At 34.8% G+C, this 21,482-nt stretch overlaps 1 protein-coding gene across 2 annotated transcripts in view; it reads left to right on the top strand.

Annotated features, from left to right (window-relative positions):
• LOC128246864 (uncharacterized) overlaps window positions 1-15,207 on the top strand; it is a 42,771-nt gene extending 27,564 nt beyond the window's left edge. Inside the window, exons 7-10 of one of the 2 annotated variants that reach the window (XM_052965358.1) lie at window positions 4,880-5,030; window positions 5,308-5,492; window positions 9,647-9,751; window positions 10,115-15,207. In XM_052965358.1, coding sequence (XP_052821318.1) covers window positions 4,880-5,030; window positions 5,308-5,492; window positions 9,647-9,751; window positions 10,115-10,305 — 632 coding nt within the window. In that variant the 3' untranslated portion in view covers window positions 10,306-15,207. Of the gene's footprint in view, window positions 1-4,864; window positions 5,031-5,307; window positions 5,493-9,646; window positions 9,752-10,114 lie in introns of both variants that reach the window. The other variant, XM_052965357.1, reaches the window with a different exon arrangement.
• Window positions 15,208-21,482: the final 6,275 nt, after the last annotated feature.

Below are 21,482 nucleotides of genomic sequence, written 5' to 3'. Positions count from 1 at the left end.
CATTGGACAAAATATCATTTTGACCACTAAGAGAGTATAAAATTATAATATAAACACAAGATAGTAAAAAATATAATTGAAGGCCCAAATCTTTGTTGAAATAAATATCAAAACTGTTAAAATTTTGACAAAGAAGAAATATAATTCTGCTTTGGGATATGCAGCGAGAAACAACTGCTTTTTATGCCTTAGAAATAAAAACTTGTCCACTTGAAAACAAACAATACTTTTTTTGCATTCATGTAAATATCAATAATCCTCTTATCTCGTTTTAAGAGCTAAATAGTTTTACAGTTTGAATGGCAAGTTCGGTAAGTGTTTTATAATGATAATCACAAATCTAGAATATTTTTCTGACATTTAAATGATAGATGTTTTAGTTCTTTTAAAATCACTTTTGTAACATTTTGCCATGCATCTAGTTTTGATGGTATGTTATCATTATGGTATTTAATTCACAATAATAATAACAATAATAATAACAACAGTAATAAAAATAATAATAATAATAATAATAATAATAATAATAATAATAATAATAATATTATAATAATAGTGCATGTTCCACTACTTTAAAACTGTTAACTTAATTATAGCTTTGATTGTGCAGGAGTCAAGAAGTGATCATAATGATAATAATGTCAATAGTTCTGGTGGTGTGTAAGCTTTTTTATACCCACACTCGGGCCTTGCCCATTCGGCGAGTGCTCCGATAAGATTGTTAGACATTTAAAGTTTTTTGAGCACAGTGCACAGACAGAATGTAACCCTGGTTAGAGCTACCCTGGTTCTTTAACATGTACCAGTGTACAGCACTGTCACACGGGACCCCCATTTAACGGAAGACGATTAGTATTTTTAGTTACCATGACTACGGATCCACCACAATTATTCTAAGCTTGTCTGTTTCTTTTGAAAGAAAAAGGTTTGATATTGTTATTGCCTTGGGGTCTTTGTTATTTGTTTGATCGCTGTGCAAAAATGTTAATCTTGGCTATAACGCTAATATTGTTTACAATTTTATGTGCACATGTGGCGAAAGGGGCTTATTTAGAGTTTAATAGATTAATAGTTATGTTAAGTCCCTTTATTGATTATTGAAAAAAACCTTATAGCAAGCATTGGTCTTGGTGTTGAAGCAATAATACTCATAATTGTATGTGGAAAATATGTGTAACAGGTAAAACGTTTTGGAATTATTTTTTTTTTAGTTTCATTTATAAAATGAAATTTACAGTGCCAAGCCCAGCAGTCAAAATTCAAATATGAGCCCTGTTTAGCACAAGGTAAGGGCCTAAATAGCACTGCATGAGTGGCACAAACGCAACAACTGTTATGGATATGGAAGTTTGCTACACCATTTACTTACTTTGGTAGCACCCTTCATAGAATGAAATGCTTAAGACTGTCAAAATTTCTTTTGTTTCATTTTGTTTCCAGGACTAGTGTTTTTTTACCAAAAATAATTTTTCCTTTTGAAAACTATTATTATTTTACTCTATGATATCAAAATTGCAGATAAATTTTTTTCTTAATATAACTTAAAATAAACACTATTCTTAACATCAGTAAAATTCAAAATGTTGAAGTTCTTCACAGCTTGATACCATGTGCCTTTTTCTAACATTGCACTCTGTCCTTTTTAAACAGCCTGTCTTTATTAAATCCGGGCTTCAACCCAATTTAAACACCGCAACCACAAACAGACCACTCAAGCATTAAAATAATTCACATTTGAAATATGATTCAAGAGAAAAAACTATCTTGTCTGTTTTTGTAGACCTTCATTATTTGGGTATCTTTGATTCTAGTTTTTATTAACTATGCACAGACATTTTCATCTCCGCTTATTAGCTCCACTGGCCGAAGGCCATGGAGCTTATGTCGTCACAGATTGTCCGTCGTGAGTGTGTGCGTGCGTGCGTGCGTGCGTAAACTTTTACTTTAAACGACATCTCCTCTGAAACTGATAAGCGGATTTTGACAAAACTTCACAGGAATGTTCCTTTGGTGGTCCTTTACCAAAATTGCTCAAATGGTTCTGGTCCATTGCACAATATGGCCGCCAGAGCTAAAAATAGCAAAATCTTTAAACGACCTCTCCTCTGAAACGGTTCGGCAGATTTTGATGAAACTTGACAGTAATGTTCCTTGGGTGGTCCTTTATTAAAATTGCTCAAATGGTTCTGGTCCATTGCACAATATGGCCGCCACAGCTAAAAATAGCAAAATCTTTAAACGACATCTCCTCTGAAACGGATAGGCAGATTTTGATGAAACTTGACAGAATTGTTCCTTGGGTGGTCCTTAACCAAAATTGCTCAAATGGTTCCGGTCCGCTGCATAACATGGCTGCCAGGGCAAAAAAATAGAAAAACCTTTAAAGAACATCTTCTCAGAAACCGATGATCAGATTTTGATGAAACTTAACAGAAATGTTCCTTGGATGGTCCTTTATCAAATTTGCTTCAATGGTTTCGGTCCACTGCACAAGATGGCCCCCAGAGGTAAAAATAGAAAAACCTTTAAACGACTTCTCCTCAGAAACCGATGATCGTATTGCAATGAAACTTGGCAGAAATGTTACTTGGGTAGTCCTTAACTAAAATAGCCCAAACAGTTCTGGTCTGCTGCACAACATGGGCACCAGAGCTAAGAATAGAAAAAAACGTTAAACTACATCTCAGAAACCGATTATCAGATTTTGATGAAACTTTACATAAATGTTCATCGGGATGCCCTTTAACCAAAATTGCCCAAATGGTTCCGGTCCGCTGCACAACATGGCTGCGAGAGTTAAAAATAGAAAAACCTTTAAGGATTTCTCGTCCGCAGTCTTCACGAAAAACATTTTAACCTACTAGCCAGTTGGACTAGCATAATGGCATATTTTACTAGTCCGAATGACAATCTAGTAGTCCGACTATTTTGCCACATTATAAAACTGTATGCTTGAGGTAAATACCTATTTCAATTGAGCAGCTTGCAGTTTGAGTAAACATTTCTTTATTATGATGCTCATGCAGTGATAGGGAGTGACATCCTTCTGTTGGGAATAGTGCTCCTTGTTTTTCAGAACCTATGGGTACTATGTAAAAACAAAAGGCATCTTGCTTGAATAGACTGTAATAATATCAACATGGTTAGAAAAGAAATGCCATGCTTTAATAGCTTTGATTACATTTTACTACTGAATTACCTCCCTTTAATAGAAAAAAAATAATGTCTTAATTTTTCACGTATAGCATCTTTAAATAATTTTTAAACAATAATAATTTATGAGTAAACATATAAGCATAAAGTTCTCACAAAAAGATCAATTTAAAAACCTTACATTTATACATATATAGGAAAGTATATAATATATACTTTCCTATATATGTATAAATGTAAGGTCTATATTATAGACTGAACATTAATTTTCGTTTAAGTGACATTCTGAAAGTTTATGAAACAGCTATTTTTAGTAACTTAAATGGCCGAAAAGTGTAAGTGAAACACCAAGTCGATTCTATCTCGTCAGTTCTTGTTCAGGTTAGATATTTGCTTCATAATCTATTCAGATCAAATGTTAACCGATGATCAGATTTTGATGAAACTTGACAGAAATGTTCCTTGGGTGGTCATTAACCAAAATTTGTTAAATGGTTCCAGTCCACTGCACACCATGGCTGCCAGAGCTAAAAAATAAAAAAAACTTTATACGATTTGTCGTCGAAACCGATGACCTTTTTTCGATAAAACTTGACAGAAATGTTTGTTTGGTGCTCCTTTACTCAAATTGCCCAAATCATTTCGGTCCACTGCACAACATGGCAGCCAGAGCTATTAAAGTAAAAATTTTTTTTAAATAACTTCTCCTCAAAAATTGATGATTGTATTTCTATGAAACTTGACGAAAATGTTCGTTAGGTGGTCTTTGCTTGAACCTTTTGGCCAGTGGAGCACAGGCACTGATGTGCCTCTTGTTTAAAAAATATCCCAGTTCTTGTATGGACTCTAGGACAAGTAGTTTTGGGTCGTGTTTGGTGAGGGTTAATAGTACGGTTCTAGTGTTACAAGATAGGAGGACCTGATGATAACATTATCGGTTATCAATTTAAATCAGAAGGTCATCAGTGTTTTGATTTATTATCTTAGAATAAATGAAACTGTAAATATGCTTTTAATTATCAGGGTAATTCAATAAATCATAAAATTACCTTGGAAAAACATACACTTACTCATACATAATTATAACATATACATCCAATATATATATATATATATATTCTCTGTTGGGATAATTTACTCCTGAAAAGTACAAACATGGATCAGATACAACATAAGCAGAAAGCTTGGCAAGATATTTTTGACATAACAGGTATCCACTAGCAGATTCTTTACTGTATTCATCCTCCTCCAGTAATACCCTTTTAAAGCCTTTTAAAGCCACAAAAATACTCAAAATAAGGATTCATACATATATGCAACTGTTTAGTGTAATGTTATTTTGATAACAAAAGACCAATCATTCTCAATTTTAAGTGAAGATCAAATTGGCCAATTGTTCAGAACTATGTTGAAGTTAACAACGTGATTAGCGAGATAAATGTTAAGATGTAAACATGAAATAGTTAATGATGTGCTCATCTATTAAAATGAAACAAGTACATCTAAAACTGCTGTCTTAAATTATGTAAGAAATACTGCAGATCACAAGCGTATCCATTAATCTTCAAGAGCAGTAAGGACTTGAAGTTAACAACAATGACGAAAATAACATTGCTAACTTAAACAAAGTTCTGTATAATCAGCCAAATATAACATCTGGTTTCGATTCTGTATTGTAGGCCCGTTATTAAACACAAACATATCTCTTTAGTTGATGTTATGGCAGATGATCCTACGGTTAACATGGAAAACACTTCTGAGGATAATTCACCTGTTGGTAGCAAGGGTTATGACATTCAGATTGATAACAGCACTGGATCAGTGGAGGCCAGCTCTGAAACAGCTGAAAAACAAGACAACAATTTAGTGGCTGTTGTGTAAGTAATTTATATTACCTAAGTGATTGTAACATTCAAACAGTACTCCTTTTTGATTGGTTTAGGAAATTCATATTGCTTTTGATAACTATGTGTTTAAATAGCTTGACTTTAGCTACATTTGTTTATTTCTTTTGTAAAAACAACTTAAAACAAATCCTATACATGTATACTTATATTGACATGAACTGAAGTAACAAATATTTGCTTTTGTCTTTGATTGGTCATAACATTCATGTTAAAAAAATCAATAAGGTTCTTATACATCTCATTTCAGTGTCCCTGTGATCCTGGTAGTGGTGATTGTGGCTGTGGTCATAGCCATTTTCCTGTATGTAAAGCGACAAATTAAGAAGGGAGACAACCATTCCATGATTGTGCGGTTTTACCATAGAGTGCTGCCGAGGAAGGGTGCTGAGTACACCGATGGGATTCAGCATGCAGCTGGCCAACAAGATGAGGGTAAGTGAATATTGTTAAGTTATTGATAGTTTAATGGTTGGCCAATCTTGGTCTACTTCACAAGTAAAGGGAATGCTTAAATAACAAGATAAAGAAGTGTTATGTCTGATTCTGTATCATTTCTCATTCTTTGGTCATATAACCTTGCAGGTATCGCAACAAAATACACTAGCTAGTAAGTTAGATTTGTTATTAAGTTGTTCACAACTGAATATGCAGCACTGGACATGACAAATATGTTCTGAAATCAACAAATTACTGTGTCGATTTAGTGAGAACAATATATGATATAATATTATATAATTTAGATATTAAGTATGAATAAAATAAAAACATGTACGAAGTAACACACTATTATACCTAAATCAATAATACGCTTGGTTCTTTTCGGTCTAAATAATTATTTAATAAAAGTCACTCTATATTCTAGGGATGGCAACTAGTAGTAAAATTGGTACTCGAGTACTCGGACAATCTTTCGATCGAGTACTCCGGTACTCGATTACTCAGATAACTTGAATTGGTTTTCGGGAAGACAAGTTCGTTATACATGTATCGTTCATGTATATTGTGCGTTGGTCGTAATATTTGACATTTTCATCTTTTAATAAGACTGCCATTATCTACCTTAACAGAAAAATGAAAAAAAAACGAATGATGTTTCATGCTTTTAATTTGTCCTTTTCATTTCACTTTATACATGCACATGTACTACAATATAAATGGAAATTGACACTCGGGTCATATTCAAACGTCTAAATGATCAAGAACAACTCAATAATGAAAAACATTCAGAATTACAATGAACGAAAATTATTATAAATTTGTTTAGTTGTTTACTATACAAAATAATATTTAATGACGTTTGCTATCAACACCTAACTAATTGACATCAGTGCTTTTTGTTGTCAGTTTGTCACTTTCACAACAACTGTCAATTAATATTTTAGGGTCAATTGTGTACACAGTAGGGATTAGAGGGACCGTACATTGTCGTCTTGGAAACGCGCAAGATCTGATACTTACGTCGGTAATTCGTGTATTTGGTGAATTTTATAAAAAAAATATAAACATTTTCGAGTACTCGAGTAGTGATTTAGTACTGGGATACTCGGTCGATTGATCGAGAACTGGAGTACTCGGGTACTTATTGCCATCCGTTCTATATACCATTCCAGAAAAAACACAATAACAAACCAGTTACACTTTTGACTTACATAACTTGAGCAGTATTTGACATTCAACCAAAGTCTGTCTTCATTTTCTGACACAGATCTGTGCTGTATAAACAATGAAGCATGACCAGAAAATGAGAAAGTCAAATAGTTTATATTTAATAGCAAAAAATAATAAATAAAGATAGAATAAAAATGGAGTAAACTGACCTTATGAGAACAAATTGAAATTATAAAGCGAAGCGAATAAGAGAATAAAACATCACTCTTTAATTTGAGAACAATAAACCATCTTGGCTCTTAAAACTAAATGAAGATACCATGGATTTATCAACATAATCAAATTGTTGCCATACTTTGTGAGAACCAGAAATGGAAATTGCTTCAAAAGGTAACATCACAATATTAATTAGATACATTCAAAATTGCTAATTGCAATAGTATGGTAACATCAAGTCTATCAGTTTTAAGTAGATTGTTGTTTAATGTTAGGATATGAAATGATTTACAGAAAAGTTTTTTATATAAATAAAACAGATTGGGATAAAATGCACCTGTAACTTAGGGCTATTCCATTTAAACATATACCCCACGGGGGGAAGGCACTTTTTAACTAGACCTCCCCCCTACAGAAGCAAATTAACGGTTTGGGGGTCCTACCTCTATTTGTTGTTTTAGATCCGGAATAACCCCCTTCAGAAGCGATTTAAAATTTACAAGTATAAAAGTAAAAAAAAATAATTCACTGATCTTACATTAGGCTTTTATGGATGCTGTTAATGATGATACAGATATTGAAACATTTCTGTTTTAATTCAAAACATTTTCCCAAGATTTGAAGAGTTACTATCATTTTAAGTTTACACTCTATAGTCACCGTGTTTTATGTTTTAAACTATCTTGTTGCTGAAGATACATTGAAATCATTGATTTACTGTTATAGGAAGAAACACATGGCACATCTCCAGTCCATTTGTCAAACAGAACTTGATTTTAACTTTTTTGAACATACCCTTTAACCTTTTCTCAGAAATTGGCAAAAGCTCTTTCTTCAAGGGACTTTGTGACTTCAAAGTGGCAAAGAGATCTCATCAAATCTAATGACCCATTAGAAATTGATGTAAAATGCAATTTAGTGATTCAACTCTAACACTTCTTATATCATTAATTTTGATAAGAATAAGATTATAATTTATGCCATGAACTTTGTTTGCTGTGCAAAATTAAATGGCATATTTATCATGTTTGAAGCAAGTTGATGTGTCTATCTTAAAAAAAAATAATTGGAAAACAAACACAACATGGTTGTACGGATTTGTAATTTATTGAAAGATCCTGTAAAATTATTGTTTATAGTATAAAACAATATGTTGCGCATTATGAATATTATTATTGAATAATTGTACCTGTACTAATATTAATAATAAGCACTTAGTAATAAGTACTTATAATTCTATACAGATTATATGACTTCTATTATTAATGATCATGGCTCAGATAAAACAAACTGTCTGAGAAACACAACCAATGAATGGGAATCCAACCAATTATTGCTGTCCAATTTACAGTAGCTGTGCAACAAAAGAGGTCCATTTATTAATCGCTGTCCAATCAACACTTATATTCAAACCAACACTTTCAATCACTTAACAGTTGTTGAAACAACACTTGTGGTCCAATCTATAAATATAGCCATCTAGAAACAATAGTTGTCCGTGGCGGATCCATGGTCTTGAGGTAACACACTTGACTATCAATCCAGGGGTCGCAGGTTCGATCCCCCGTCGCATCACAAAAAAAAAAAACTAATCGTCTTCCGGGAGGGACGTTAAATGGGAGTCCCGTGTGACAGTGCTATACACTGGTGCACGTTAAAGAACCAGGGTAGCTCCAACCAGGGTTACATTCTGTCTGTGCACATTGCTCCAAAAACCTAAAATGACTAACAATCTTAACGGAGCAGTCGCCGAATGGGCAAGGCCCGAGTGCGAGTATAAATAAGCTTACACACCCACAATAGTTGTCCAACCAACAGTTGCAGTTCAAACATTACTAGCTGTCCATTACACTTGCTGTCCATCCAGCAGTCCAGCCAAGAACGGTTGTCAAACCAACACTTACAGTCCAACTATCTATAGGTGTTTTACCAACACTCATGGTCCAACCAAAATAGCAGTCAAATAAACGAAAGCTGTCCAACCAACAGTAGCCTGTCGACCACCACTGGTTATCCATCACTATCCGCTTGCAGTTCTGGGTGTTCTAGCAGCCAAACCAATTCTAATGGTGATCTTGATGGAAGTCATGTTCTCAAAACATAATATCAGCATATTTGAATCATATCTGTAAATAAGAGGAAGGGAAATTAATAGCAGAAGTGTTTCGTCTATTTCATTTAAAAACAACAACAACGATAATCAAATAAGATTAGGAACAGCATATATTATTCAGAACAGTTTACCCCACCCACCACAACCTCCAGTCCAGGTAGTTTGTCAAGCGATTAATATCTTATGTTATGCATAGCATATCTCTATGATGTATTATAAACACATTGAAATGCCATATATAATGAGAAAATATCATTCATAATAAACCTGGGGTGGTAATTTATAGGATTTTTGCGCTGTTATTAGACTTCATTTCAACCCGAAAAGAAAACGGAAGTTCCTATGCCGCAAAGGATTATGGTATATTGAGAAGTTGCTATCAATGAATAAAACAGAAGTATTCCGCAAAGTATTCAAGGGAGGTTACACGAATTAACTGTTTGATCGGTCTGAAGGGATTTTCACCCTAACGTCATATGCGATTTAATTTTTAAATTTCGACACCCCCCATCAGAAGCAAATTTCACAATTTGGCAACCACCTACAGATGCAAATTAGTGAAAAAGATATATATGATGAAAAAAATTGCCATCCCCCCGTGGGGTATATGTTTAAATGGAATAGCCTTTACTGGTATTTTATGTTTCAGAGCTAGGAATGGACCTGAACAGTAGACCAGAGGGGAGAGGGCAATGCTCACGACAGGATTCCCCAAGGTTCAACAGTACTGATAAGCCCAGACAAATTGTCGCACGTATGTACCCTTGGTAGTCTGTTGTTGCAGTAGGAACTTGCTAGTTCTGCATGCTGGTAAGCTGAGTTAGTAGAACACATGACGTGCAACAAGGAGTGTATGGTTTGATACTCAGAAAAGCCTCATACTTTCCTGTGAAAAAAATGAGAGAAAGAATACTTGTTGGGCTATGTATAAAAAATGTATGAAAAGTCTTATAGTAGTTTAAACTATACTTTCTTGACATTTCTGCTTATTTTGCACAGTTTTGATGAAGCAAATTTGACCATGTCCTGGACAGATCCTGTTTAATCTTACATTACTACTGTTTTGTTCCAGTCTGGCCAAATAATGTTTCAATGCCTTTAAACTATTTTTTTTCAGCTATGCAAAGGGGTGCCTCCCAGGATGACTCTTACCTGAATGGTGATGCCTCAATACCGTACCAAGATATGTCCATGCTTCCCTCGTCCCCTGATGCTTGCACTGAGGAAGACCATAACACTTCCGTTCCACTGCTTGATAGTGGTGCATGTGCGCAGAGTATGGATCAGACCAATCAGAAGTCACCTTAGAAAACTGGCTAATCATGAGAACCATTTAGAATAGAAATTAACTCATTTAGAGATTGCGGAAAAAATTGCCTGTTATAAGAAATTAAGATTGTTTTTTGAATGATACCTCATGAATACACCAATCCGAACATATGTGAACACAAAGAATTGACAAAACTGTAACGTTGGTTTGAGGATAATTTGGCAGGGTAAAATGGGGCCAATATATATGAAACCTCTGTTAAATTAGACAAATAAAAACCAGGGTAAATTAGGTAATACTTTGTGTCTAAATACGACTAGGTTCCTAAGGTGATCACAGTTTAAATTGTACATAATAGTCAAATGTTTTACATTGGTGAACATGCATCCAATATTTTATTCTGAATTTTTTTTTATGTAACAACATGCATTTATTTGTAGTCATAAATTAAAGAGAAGCAGCCTTTTTTTGCTATATCTCGTGTGCAAAATATGAATTTTAATGATATTAAGATAGTATATTATTTTGGCTGAATTATTATATTAAATTATTATAATGATTTTGTTCAGGTATTACCTAATATTTTGTTCATGTGCTTTTGTTTCTTATGGCATGCTCAGTAGTTGTAGACTTTAGTATTAAGTTAGTTTATATAAATGTTTGAACTTACATATATAGAAATTGGTGTTTTGTGCATGCATTTATTCAATTTGAAATCGGCTTGAACTTGTTCCATGGACTCAGACATTACATAACTTTGGATCCTGACTTCATTTAATTACACTGTAACATACCGAAGTGTGTTTTGATTTAAAATCTACTTGATTATGTTCCTCGGACTCAGATAGTTCATCACTTTGGATCCTGACTTTTTTTAAACACACTCTGTCGTACATCAGAGATTCATTTACAAATCTGCTTGAATACGTAACTTGGATTCCCACGTATTATCACATTGTCTCCTGACAAGATTTAAAGATACATACAGCGGTGATTAATTTTCAAATCTGCCTGGACGTCAATATTACAACTAGTGATGGGAATTGGTTCCAGCTTTACAATCGATGATCCGTTCCACTCAAGTAACCGATTATCGATAGTACAATCGGTTGGACCATTTCTGACTATACCTTAAATGTAGTAGTATTTGTAGTATTTTGTACAATAAGTTAATAACTCATAATCATTTTAAACTAAGCTTATGTTATACATGTAAATGTACCATATTTGAAGTAGTTGTTTTTTCTTTTATTCAAACTCGAATTCTTATTCTATTGCTTGGCATCTAAGTTTTGAACAAGCCCTGCTATATAAAAATCAGAATTTGAGCAAGCCTGGACGACAATTTACCAGTGCAGGGCTTGCGGGCTTCTGCTAATTTCGACCACTGTACTATGAGCCTAATGGTTTGTTGACAACACCAAATGCAAACATATGCATTAAATCAATTACTAGTTTTATTTATGAATGATTTACTTTGGTAGGTGGGCCTGGCTTTTTTTTGTTGAAGCCGAAGTGAGTCCATACTCTCGATCTGGCTTTGCCCCCAGGATAGGGAAATATTTTGTCTTCGAGATGTGGCGCTTGGTCAGCCATATTGTTTAACGATAAGAAATGAACAGCTCCAAATGTATAAATGAAGCAAAAGAAAATAGGCGGTAATGAACGGAAAGTAAAGGACGAATCTCTAACACAGTGATGTCCCCTGGCGAGTGGAAAACGAAGACGAAAAGCAACTCTTGTTGAACCGATGATCGATTATGACCATTTACAATCGATTGTCACCGACTTCTGGGACAACCATTCGATTTTCAATTATAATCGATCATCGGAACATCACTAATTACAACACCATCGATCCTGTGCAAAAAACCTAAAATTCCCGTGCATTCTTTTGCACACTCCTTATTAAAACAATGCCTTTTGCTGAGGCTTAAAGAGAACATTTGGTTCGGTTCCCAACCCTTCCAACGAAATAGACGCCAACCCTACTGTTTTGATAGTTAGTTGGATTTTTTTTTTTCGTTTATAAGTATGTGTTTTAATATGTAGTTAAGCTTTAACGCTTAATACAGAATATATAAGTCCATTCTCCAGTGATAACAAAGTTCTTACATGAAGCTTAATTAAAAAAATGTACATAATTAAAACCTATCTACCCTACCTGTTTTTGAAAAGGATGTAACCATTACTAAACCATTTATATATTTTTGGCTTGAAGCATGCTGGAGAAGAATGGATCCTCCATAAAAACCAAGAGTATAGGACTTGGCGTGCAAGGCTTTCAATGCATGCATTGATGTTTTCCTTTGCTGGAAGCTAGGGTATTTTATTTTGTTTTTGCTTAATGCAAGCTTTTAACCTGAAATATTGATAATAATGTAAAGTTTTTATTGTATGATTAAAGACAGATGAAAAAAGGTAACTCACTTGCATAAATAAAAATTCTTTGTAGGTCTTTTAATTCTTTGGATGGGGGTGGGGTCAGTTATATAAGGCTTAAACTAGACCTTTAACCACTGATAATTGTGTCTGATCTTCCAGAATGTGCGATGACCACAACATAATGTTTACACTACCAATCCCATCTATACAAAATACTCATATTTTCCAATTTCCAATGACATGTAAATTGCAATGTTCAACTAGCCACTTCCAAAATTGCTTTTCATTGTTCCATCCACAATCTCGATTTATTCAGATCAATTACTTAAAGAATCTAGAAAGCTTTTTGAAATGTGTAAATGCTGTTACAAGGTGTATTCAGAATCAATTCATTAACATTACTACATGTATCTGTGATTGATACATTGTATATGGACCAATGACTGTATTTGACTTCGGGCTATTTTGAATTGAAGATGAATTTGTGTTTATTTCATTTGTATGAACAATTGTACATTTATGTTGTCCATTTTGTATACTTCCCTTGCATAATATTAAACTAAACCAAGCATAATTCTTATTTCATACTTGATGTCAAAATATATCATCATTAAGTGTTAGTAAATCACAGTATTATCCCAATTTGCATGTACTGTTTACTCAAAGATGTATTCTGCACTTGGGGGATATCATTCTGCTCATTTTGCGTTGCCATTTTATATTGTTATGTGAACATCATTTTCATTATTTTGTACTAACCCGATTGTATGACATTGTTTATTGTGATACAGGAAAAGCCCAGCTGTCAAACTTTACAGCAAATCCCTGGTAGGAGGCATAAGGCTAGGGCTCACTGAAAAATATCTCAGTTACCATTTGTTTTTAGTTCTGACATGGAACAATTATCATTCAGTAAAACATGCATTTATTTATGTAGAATGTGTGCATAAACATGCAATATGTTACCTTTGATGTGCTTTGTTTTTGATGTTGTGTTTAGTGCATAATTCATTGTTTCTATGATATATGTTTTATATAAATCTCTTCATTTTAAATTTAAGTTGAATATGATCTATTTATCATGATACTTGTGTATATATATATGATATAAATCACATTGCATTAGACAAGTACCAAAGTAGGGGTGTTTGGACATAGTGATTAGAATTTTGGTCTCCCTAGAATTGTCTTAACAGTCAATAGGATAAAATTAGACCTGTTTGTGTTCTTTGGATACCAAGAAGTAACTAGCCTTTGCTGTGTAAGATGTTTAGATCATACTGGGTGTATTCCTTTTCTGTGTTGTGGGCATTTCCAATAAAGTGATTAAGAACAATGTGCTCAATTGCAGAACAGTTTTTTCAATGGAGCAATTTAGAGCAATGTTCATCAATCCAGAATACTGCTCTGCTGAAAGGAATATATAATAGATAATGGCTGCCTTTGTACATAGAACACTGTTCCAAGTTGTTCCTTTGACATTTACGTTGTTCAGAGTTCTCTGTGTACTGGAAGCAATACGCCCTGGTTGTCGGCTATGTTAAATCACGTGACTAATCCTACTGTACCTACTACTTTACTGGTTCATTGGGCACGTGTTCTGAACAAGGTACTCTGTTCCAAGTTGTTCCTTTGACATTTAGATTGTTCGGAGTGCTCGTTACACTCAAAGGAATACTCTCACTCTTACTATAAGAGTAAGTAGAACTCTATCTTTAATTACTTTTTGCTAAATAATAAGTGTCATTATTCCGCTATGAAATTAATTTCAAAAACTAAGTTGTTTAAATGTTATTCGATGTTATTAGGCATGCCTGATGTCCTTAACAATATCTGGTTTTGATATGCTAATTTTAAGAAATCTGTTTTTGTTTCATCCTATGGCCCTTCATCCTATGACACTTTACACGCATTTAACACTATACATGTATGTATGTCGGGTCACGGACACTACGGATATCGCATTTAAAACATGTATAACGTTGTTTAAGAATTTCCTGCAACTACATGCTCACATTTTCATTATATTGTCTGTGACTGGTATAAGCTATAGTGGTGTTCGTTGTTGTATATTAACTTTAATTAACATTCATGTTGATATTGCTGAGTTAACAAAACACATTTTAACCATGCCACAATTAATGGTTTGTTGCCCGACTGGCTCACAAACCGTGACCAGAAAGTTGTTTAGCCTCTGAACTGGTCAAATTATTGTTTTCGTTTTTTATAACAGAATAAAGGGCTAAGGCTTTAAAAACCTACCTGCCGACTTATCTCAAATATGATCGGGTAAATAAAAACTATAAAATGAGGCTTTTGCTAGTGTTTGACATGGTCTGTTGAAAGCCAAGATAATTCCTATTAATAGAAGTTTTCATATTGCTAGAATATTGTAACAATAGTAAACATTGTATTGTAACAGTATTAATCACTGATCTGCATTGTTCAAGTTTTTGTGTACAATAAACTTGTCATTTGTACTTGTGATGTGCATTTTTATCGTCGACTTGCGCTACCTGACAATATTGTATAATTGAGCAAATAAATATTTGGCAAATAAATAATTTGCTCCTCTTACTGGGATTTTAACATTTGTTTAGGTCCGAATCAGTTGTTTGTTTCGGTGTCCAAGATTGACATGTTTGTATTTGAGCCCGCTCTTGATTCTCGTTATGGCTGATACATAAGTTAGGCGGCATAATAGTCGAGAAGATGGTTGCTTAGTAACGTTCGTTCGCGATACCTTTTGGAAGACAGCTGGCAAACTAAATTATGTAGTTTATATAATCTTATCAGAAGTTGGTATGTCACATTGACAAGATAACAATTCGTCGACAAATGGTCAGAAGATAGCACAAGAACAACAGATTCGCAAAGTGGAGTGATACTTACGACACAGATGATGATACCGTGTTTATGTGCACTGCTGCAAAAATGTCAATATTAACTTCAGGGAAAATATCTGGCATAAAGAATGTTGTTGACAGCAATAACATAAATTCGCCCTACACTATGGAGACACACATTTGTCTAGTTGCTGAACGTGTTTTAAGGCGGTACCTAACAATCCTTGATAAACATACCTAATTTTTGTGTCGCCTGAAAAGACGACATATAGGGGTTACTTTTGTCGGCGGCGGCGGCAGCGGCGGCGGTGGCGGCGGCGGCGTCCGCGTCCCATTTTCGCTTGTCCGGGGTATATCTCCTAAACTATTAGTGGTATCAACTTGAAACTTCATATGTATATAGATCTAATTGAGGGCAAGTGCAGTGCACAAGAATTGTTGCTCTTGCTTCCATATTTTTTAGAGTAATTGCCCTTTGTTATTTTTCATGCTTAAAGTTTTGTCCGGGGCATATCTTGTACAATATAAGAGTTATCAACTTGAAACTTCATATGTAGATAGATCTCATGGAGGGCAAGTGCAGTGCACAATAACAGTAACTCTTGCTTTCTTAGTTTTAAAATTATTGCCCTTTGTTAATTTTCATGCTTAAAGTTTTGTCCGGGGCATATCTTAAAGAATATAAGAGGTATCAACTTGAAACTTCATAGCTAGATAGATCTCATTGAGGGCAAGTGCAGTGCACAATAACAGTAACTCTTGCTTTCTTAGTTTTAAAGTTATTGCCCTTTGTTAATTTTCATGCTTAAAGTTTTGTCCTGGGCATATCTTGAAGAATATAAGAGGTATAAACTTGAAATTTCATAGCTAGATAGATCTCATTGAGGGCAAGTACAGTGCACAATAACAGTAACTCTTGCTTTCTTAGTTTTAAAGTTATTGCCATTTGTTAATTTTCATGCTTAAAGTTTTGTCCGGGGCATTTCTTGAAGAATATAAGAGGTATCAACTTGAAACTTCATAGCTAGATAGATCTCATTGAGGGCAAGTGCAGTGCACAAGAACCGTTACTCTTGCTGCCATATTTTTAGAGTTATTGCCCTTTGTTAATTTTCTTGCTTAGGTTTTGTCCGTGGCATATCTCGTAAACTATAGGAGGTTTCAACCTGAAACTTATTCCGTAGGTATATCTGATTGAGGGTTCAAATGCCACCTACACTTGAAAGTTAAATGGCAACATCATTGTCTATAAATGAATAAAATGCCAATCTAACAGCTATAATGTCGACAGTAAATAATTCGTCAGGCGACACATCCGACTCGCGGAGTTCTAGTTTATATATAGTATGTATGCACTGTGCTGCTTGTGGAGTTTTTTGCTGTTCTTCCATGTTTCTTGTTTGTGATTTTATGTTCTATGTCTTTGGCGTTTACCCAGTGCCATTAAACCGGGTTTATGTTGAAACTTTTTTTGCTACTGAGCTTGTTTCTGTAGATTTTCGGATAAATATTGGTAAAGACGCAGTGGTGAACAAATCTTCAAAAAAAAAGGGATTTCTATTGACATATAACATTAGAAATGTCGCAGACAAACTTTGGTTTGTGACCAGCTGAACATGAACTGATCGACAAATACCTTTAGGTATAAACTTTAGATTCCTGAGGGAAAAGTTAAGAAGTTTTACACAACCTTGCAGAATGGTTGAAAAGGTTGCTTACACAGAAAATCAAATTTCGACACGGCGTATTAGGATTAGAACACATCAGTAGATTTGGGGCATTTCACCATTGTGTTCGTAGCACTGAAACTGCAACCGATACGGTTTTTTTGTGACCATGCTAGATCTAAACGTTGCTGATTTTATCGAGTGATGGTGTATTTGATCAAAGGCTTGAACCACTGTTGAAATGTAGGACAATAAATAAAAAATATCGCAAACGTATTTCATCCCTTGAGAGATCTGTTGAAATCACTAAATGTTTTCACTTGGACATATATCGGCCGGAAACTAGAGTCGCAATCAGATATATCCCCAAATTTCACAGATGATGGATCTGTACAAACCGAAACCAAGTCATTCTAGTCGATCTTCCTCCTTGAGAAGAGCTGACAAGAGGAAAACTGGCGGAGACAAAAAATGAGAAAATCACAACAGATCGCTGACTTCTTGAAATTATAAACCAGCGTACTAACTAGTGTTAGTGAAAAAATAAATTGGGGCATGAAGTATACAGTAAACCTATTCTAGCAATTGTTTCAAATGAAGTTAATCTCCGAAGTCAGATTTAATGTGTTTTTTATTATGAATCGTTCCTGGTATAAGTAAATTTCAAGATCGACACACTGTCAAAGGTCTGGTTAAAATGGGATAACAGCATTATTCTGCATATTTACTTAAAGGAATATTCAAAGGTCATTGGAAGTACCTCCGATTTGCAATTCTAATGAAAAGGTAGGGCTCGGTGTTCAGGCCCCACATCAGCTCCTAGTATATTTGCAAAGATGATTTCTGTGGTATCAGCCTTTCTGCTCCAGAAAAACATTCGGTTACAACAAATATGGACGATCGGTTTGCTCTTGATGAATTGAGAAAGAAAGTGTTAAGAAATCGTGAAACAATATCGAACTTGGTTTTATTGTCAACGAAAACAAGTTAAGCCGATTTCCTGCTGATAATTTCAACTACATTTGGGGTCAGATTGATCAAGTTCAAAGGTTAGTTAAAGATGTCTAATTGTATCCGTATGAATGTCAAAGAGAAATTTTCGGGTCAGAAATTAGCAATGATGTCTCTTATGCAGGGACTGCACGGCAATACCTTGTACTGTTGGGAATGTCTGCCTATTGTCTAAAACCGATACCAAACGCATGGTTGTTCAAAATACAATTTCCGATTACCTCAGAAGAATGTCTTAGTCTCATGTAATTCCATTGGCCCCACATCTCACGTGGATCAGAACACTCTAAATGGTTCTGTTCAGGTCATTTCCGGTGTTTTTAATTACATATGCAAGTCAGACATAGGGCTGGGGTGGTCATTTAACAATTGTACGGTGCAGAATAACTTTCGTTCAGAATATATTCATTCAATCACTTTAGCATTACATTTCCAAAAGTTCACAATATGTGTTCTTTATTGATCCATTTTCATTATCTAAAAATGTTTTGTCGATTCCGTATCATACTTGTTTGGAAAGGAGCTTAAATTCAAGACGATTTACAGGTCAAGTCTATGTTATGTGCAGTGTAAGTTCCAGTTGACGAAGTATACTAATTGGTCAGCATTCTTCTATTATAAGACATTTCAGAGAGGTGTTCTGAACGACTACCTGTGAGGAATTTTATTACTGATTGGAATTTACCAGTCATTTTTGGCAACCTTTCGAGCCTATGAGAGATATCATACTGAAGTGTTTGACCTGGACGACCTGTTTTCTCATTGCAGTTACATGTTTTTGCAGATGGAGCGTCTTGCAAGCTCTGCGACCACGCGAAGGAAATTTCAATGTTCAAAACAAAGGGAAAACTTGTCATATGGACAGAATTTCAAAACAACACACACCAAAGCATAATTTAATCGTGCTTTTTGATCATCGATCCGTTAAAAAATATTTTCCTGTTTGATCTTAAAACGGCAGTAATTAGAGAAGGTAGAACCGAACAGGATCTACGGGTCGGAAGATGCTGTGGAACTTTTATACAGAATATATTTAGACCGCATTCTCCTGTCTTCTGTCAGACTGTTTCAAAAACGATTGTAAAGGTCATTATTTGCAGTTTGAAAAAGTTATGGCGGTCAATTAGTCGACTCGTCGAAAAATGTAATTTTTCACTATTAGTCAGCTGCCAGGTAACATCGGGTGTTATGATTGCAATGCACAGAGTTTTTACGAACTATAAGTGATATAACCGAGCCTGATCTTTGATTGATTTGCCCCAATAACAGAACATCAAACATCGACTTGCCACATCCGCCCTCCGGATGTTGCGACCAGATGCCTTTTAATGGGTCCAGAAGGAAAAGAAATCGTTCTCATTTAGTGTTTCACAAAAGGCATAGGGCTGGTATTTCTCTAGGCGACTTTGATTCCGATAGCATCAGTGACGCAAGTTATTATAGCGCGGTTGATTCCAAGTCGGACAGCGAGTCAGTCACAATGTGCTCAAAAAAGATGTGGAGGAGATTGTGGCCAAAATGGTTGAACAATTTAAAGATCAAATAGTGAAGGACCTTAGGGGTGAATTCATGAAGGTGGTTGATGAAAAATTCCGCAAATTGTCAGACGAAATCTTGCAGATTCGCAAAGAAAATGAACGTTTAAAGGCATGTCTTAAATCGACCAATGATGATCTCGACCAGCTTGAACAGTATGGGCGTCGGTTAATGCTAGAGATCCACTTGACAACGGTGATCCTCCGGAGGATGTTACATCAAAGATCTTAGATCACGCCAAGAAAATCAACTTGACTTTGGAGCCTTCTGACATCGATAAGGCACATAGATTGGGTCGCTTTAGGCCAGAATCCACTAGTACATGGAAGATAATTGTAAAATTTAGGAACGTGTATATAACGCCAGGAAGTCCATGGGTGATGGCATCTCCCTAACAAAGTATCGCCAGAAGATATCATATGAGGCACGAAAACTCAAGAGGGACGGTCATCTTACTCAAACCTGGGTGCCTGATGGGAACGTGTTTGGAACGACGGTGGTTACTGGTAGTGAAAGGAAATTCCAAATCAGGAACATTGACGCCTTGGACTGCGTGCGACAGGGGACCGTCCCAGTGTATCACGACCCACCTTCCCCTGAGAGGCAGTGATAATCCATAATCTCATTATCCTCACATTGCTGTGTACATACATGTATACATATGTGTTAATATTCTCCCATAGTTCCGTGATAACAACGTCCATGTGTTATTCCCTTGTTTGCTTCCTTCTATTATATTATGTTTTCGATTATTACATAGTTACATAACCAAATGTTCTTTATATGTTTTCCCTACCTATCTAAGTTGAATGAACACACAAAAATCCGTTTTACTAAAGCACATATATATCCTGCTATCCTCATTATTTAATAGCTAAATGTAGATCTAACGATACAGAAATATAACTGCAACATAGCTATTTTATTTTTTGCATTTGCAGTGATATTCTTAAATTTCCGCATTTCTTACACATTTTCACCGAAGTTATATTCCATAAATCCAATTTCCAACTATTACTGACTGTACATTCAGTATTTATTAGACTTGTAATATTCCTATGTTCGTTTCTCATCCTTGGACTTACTAGTTTACATAATTTTCCATTCAAACATTCCTTATGTTTTAATAGTCCATGCACGTATAAGTTACTTATGGCCATGTGGATTATATTTTTGGAATAACAGACTTTCATGTTCAACGATGTAAATTATTATACGTAGCTCATTTTGCAAAATATTTATATCTTGTGCTCAGTGTCATACAACTATATCTGCTTAGCCTTAAAGTAGACACTGATATGTCTTGCCTCGTAATTCTCAATACTCTTGTTTGATTTTCATCATTGTCGTATACAATTACATTTAAGATTCTACACATACAATTTTACTGGTATTTATCACTAGCCTCGTCGCTTGACCGACTTCATGAATATATGGATATAAAATAGGGGTTTTATGCACTGCTTTAAATTAATTATGTTAACTCTGATGTTATTAATGTGCTGGCTATTTTTGGTAGCTCTTGTTGAAATGTATAACCTACGTTTACACTTCAGGTTCATTGTTCTATTCTTACTCGTACTTTTTTATTTTCAATCTGTTTGTCGCTTTGTCCCCTTTATATTTAAACCCCATTTCTGTTTGGCACATATTTGTCGTTTTTTACTTTGCCTCATAGGTAATGAGTAAATGGCGTGGCGGGCAGCAGTGGGGTTATATAATATATGTAGGCAGCGAATGTCTTACAAATCCTATATTTCATTTAATCCT

The sequence above is a fragment of the Mya arenaria genome, chromosome 9 (assembly GCF_026914265.1).
Source record: "Mya arenaria isolate MELC-2E11 chromosome 9, ASM2691426v1".
In the NCBI taxonomy this organism is placed as follows: Eukaryota; Metazoa; Mollusca; class Bivalvia; order Myida; family Myidae; genus Mya; species Mya arenaria.
Note: the sequence above shows the minus strand (reverse complement) of the source record. Positions and strands in the feature narration are given on the sequence as shown.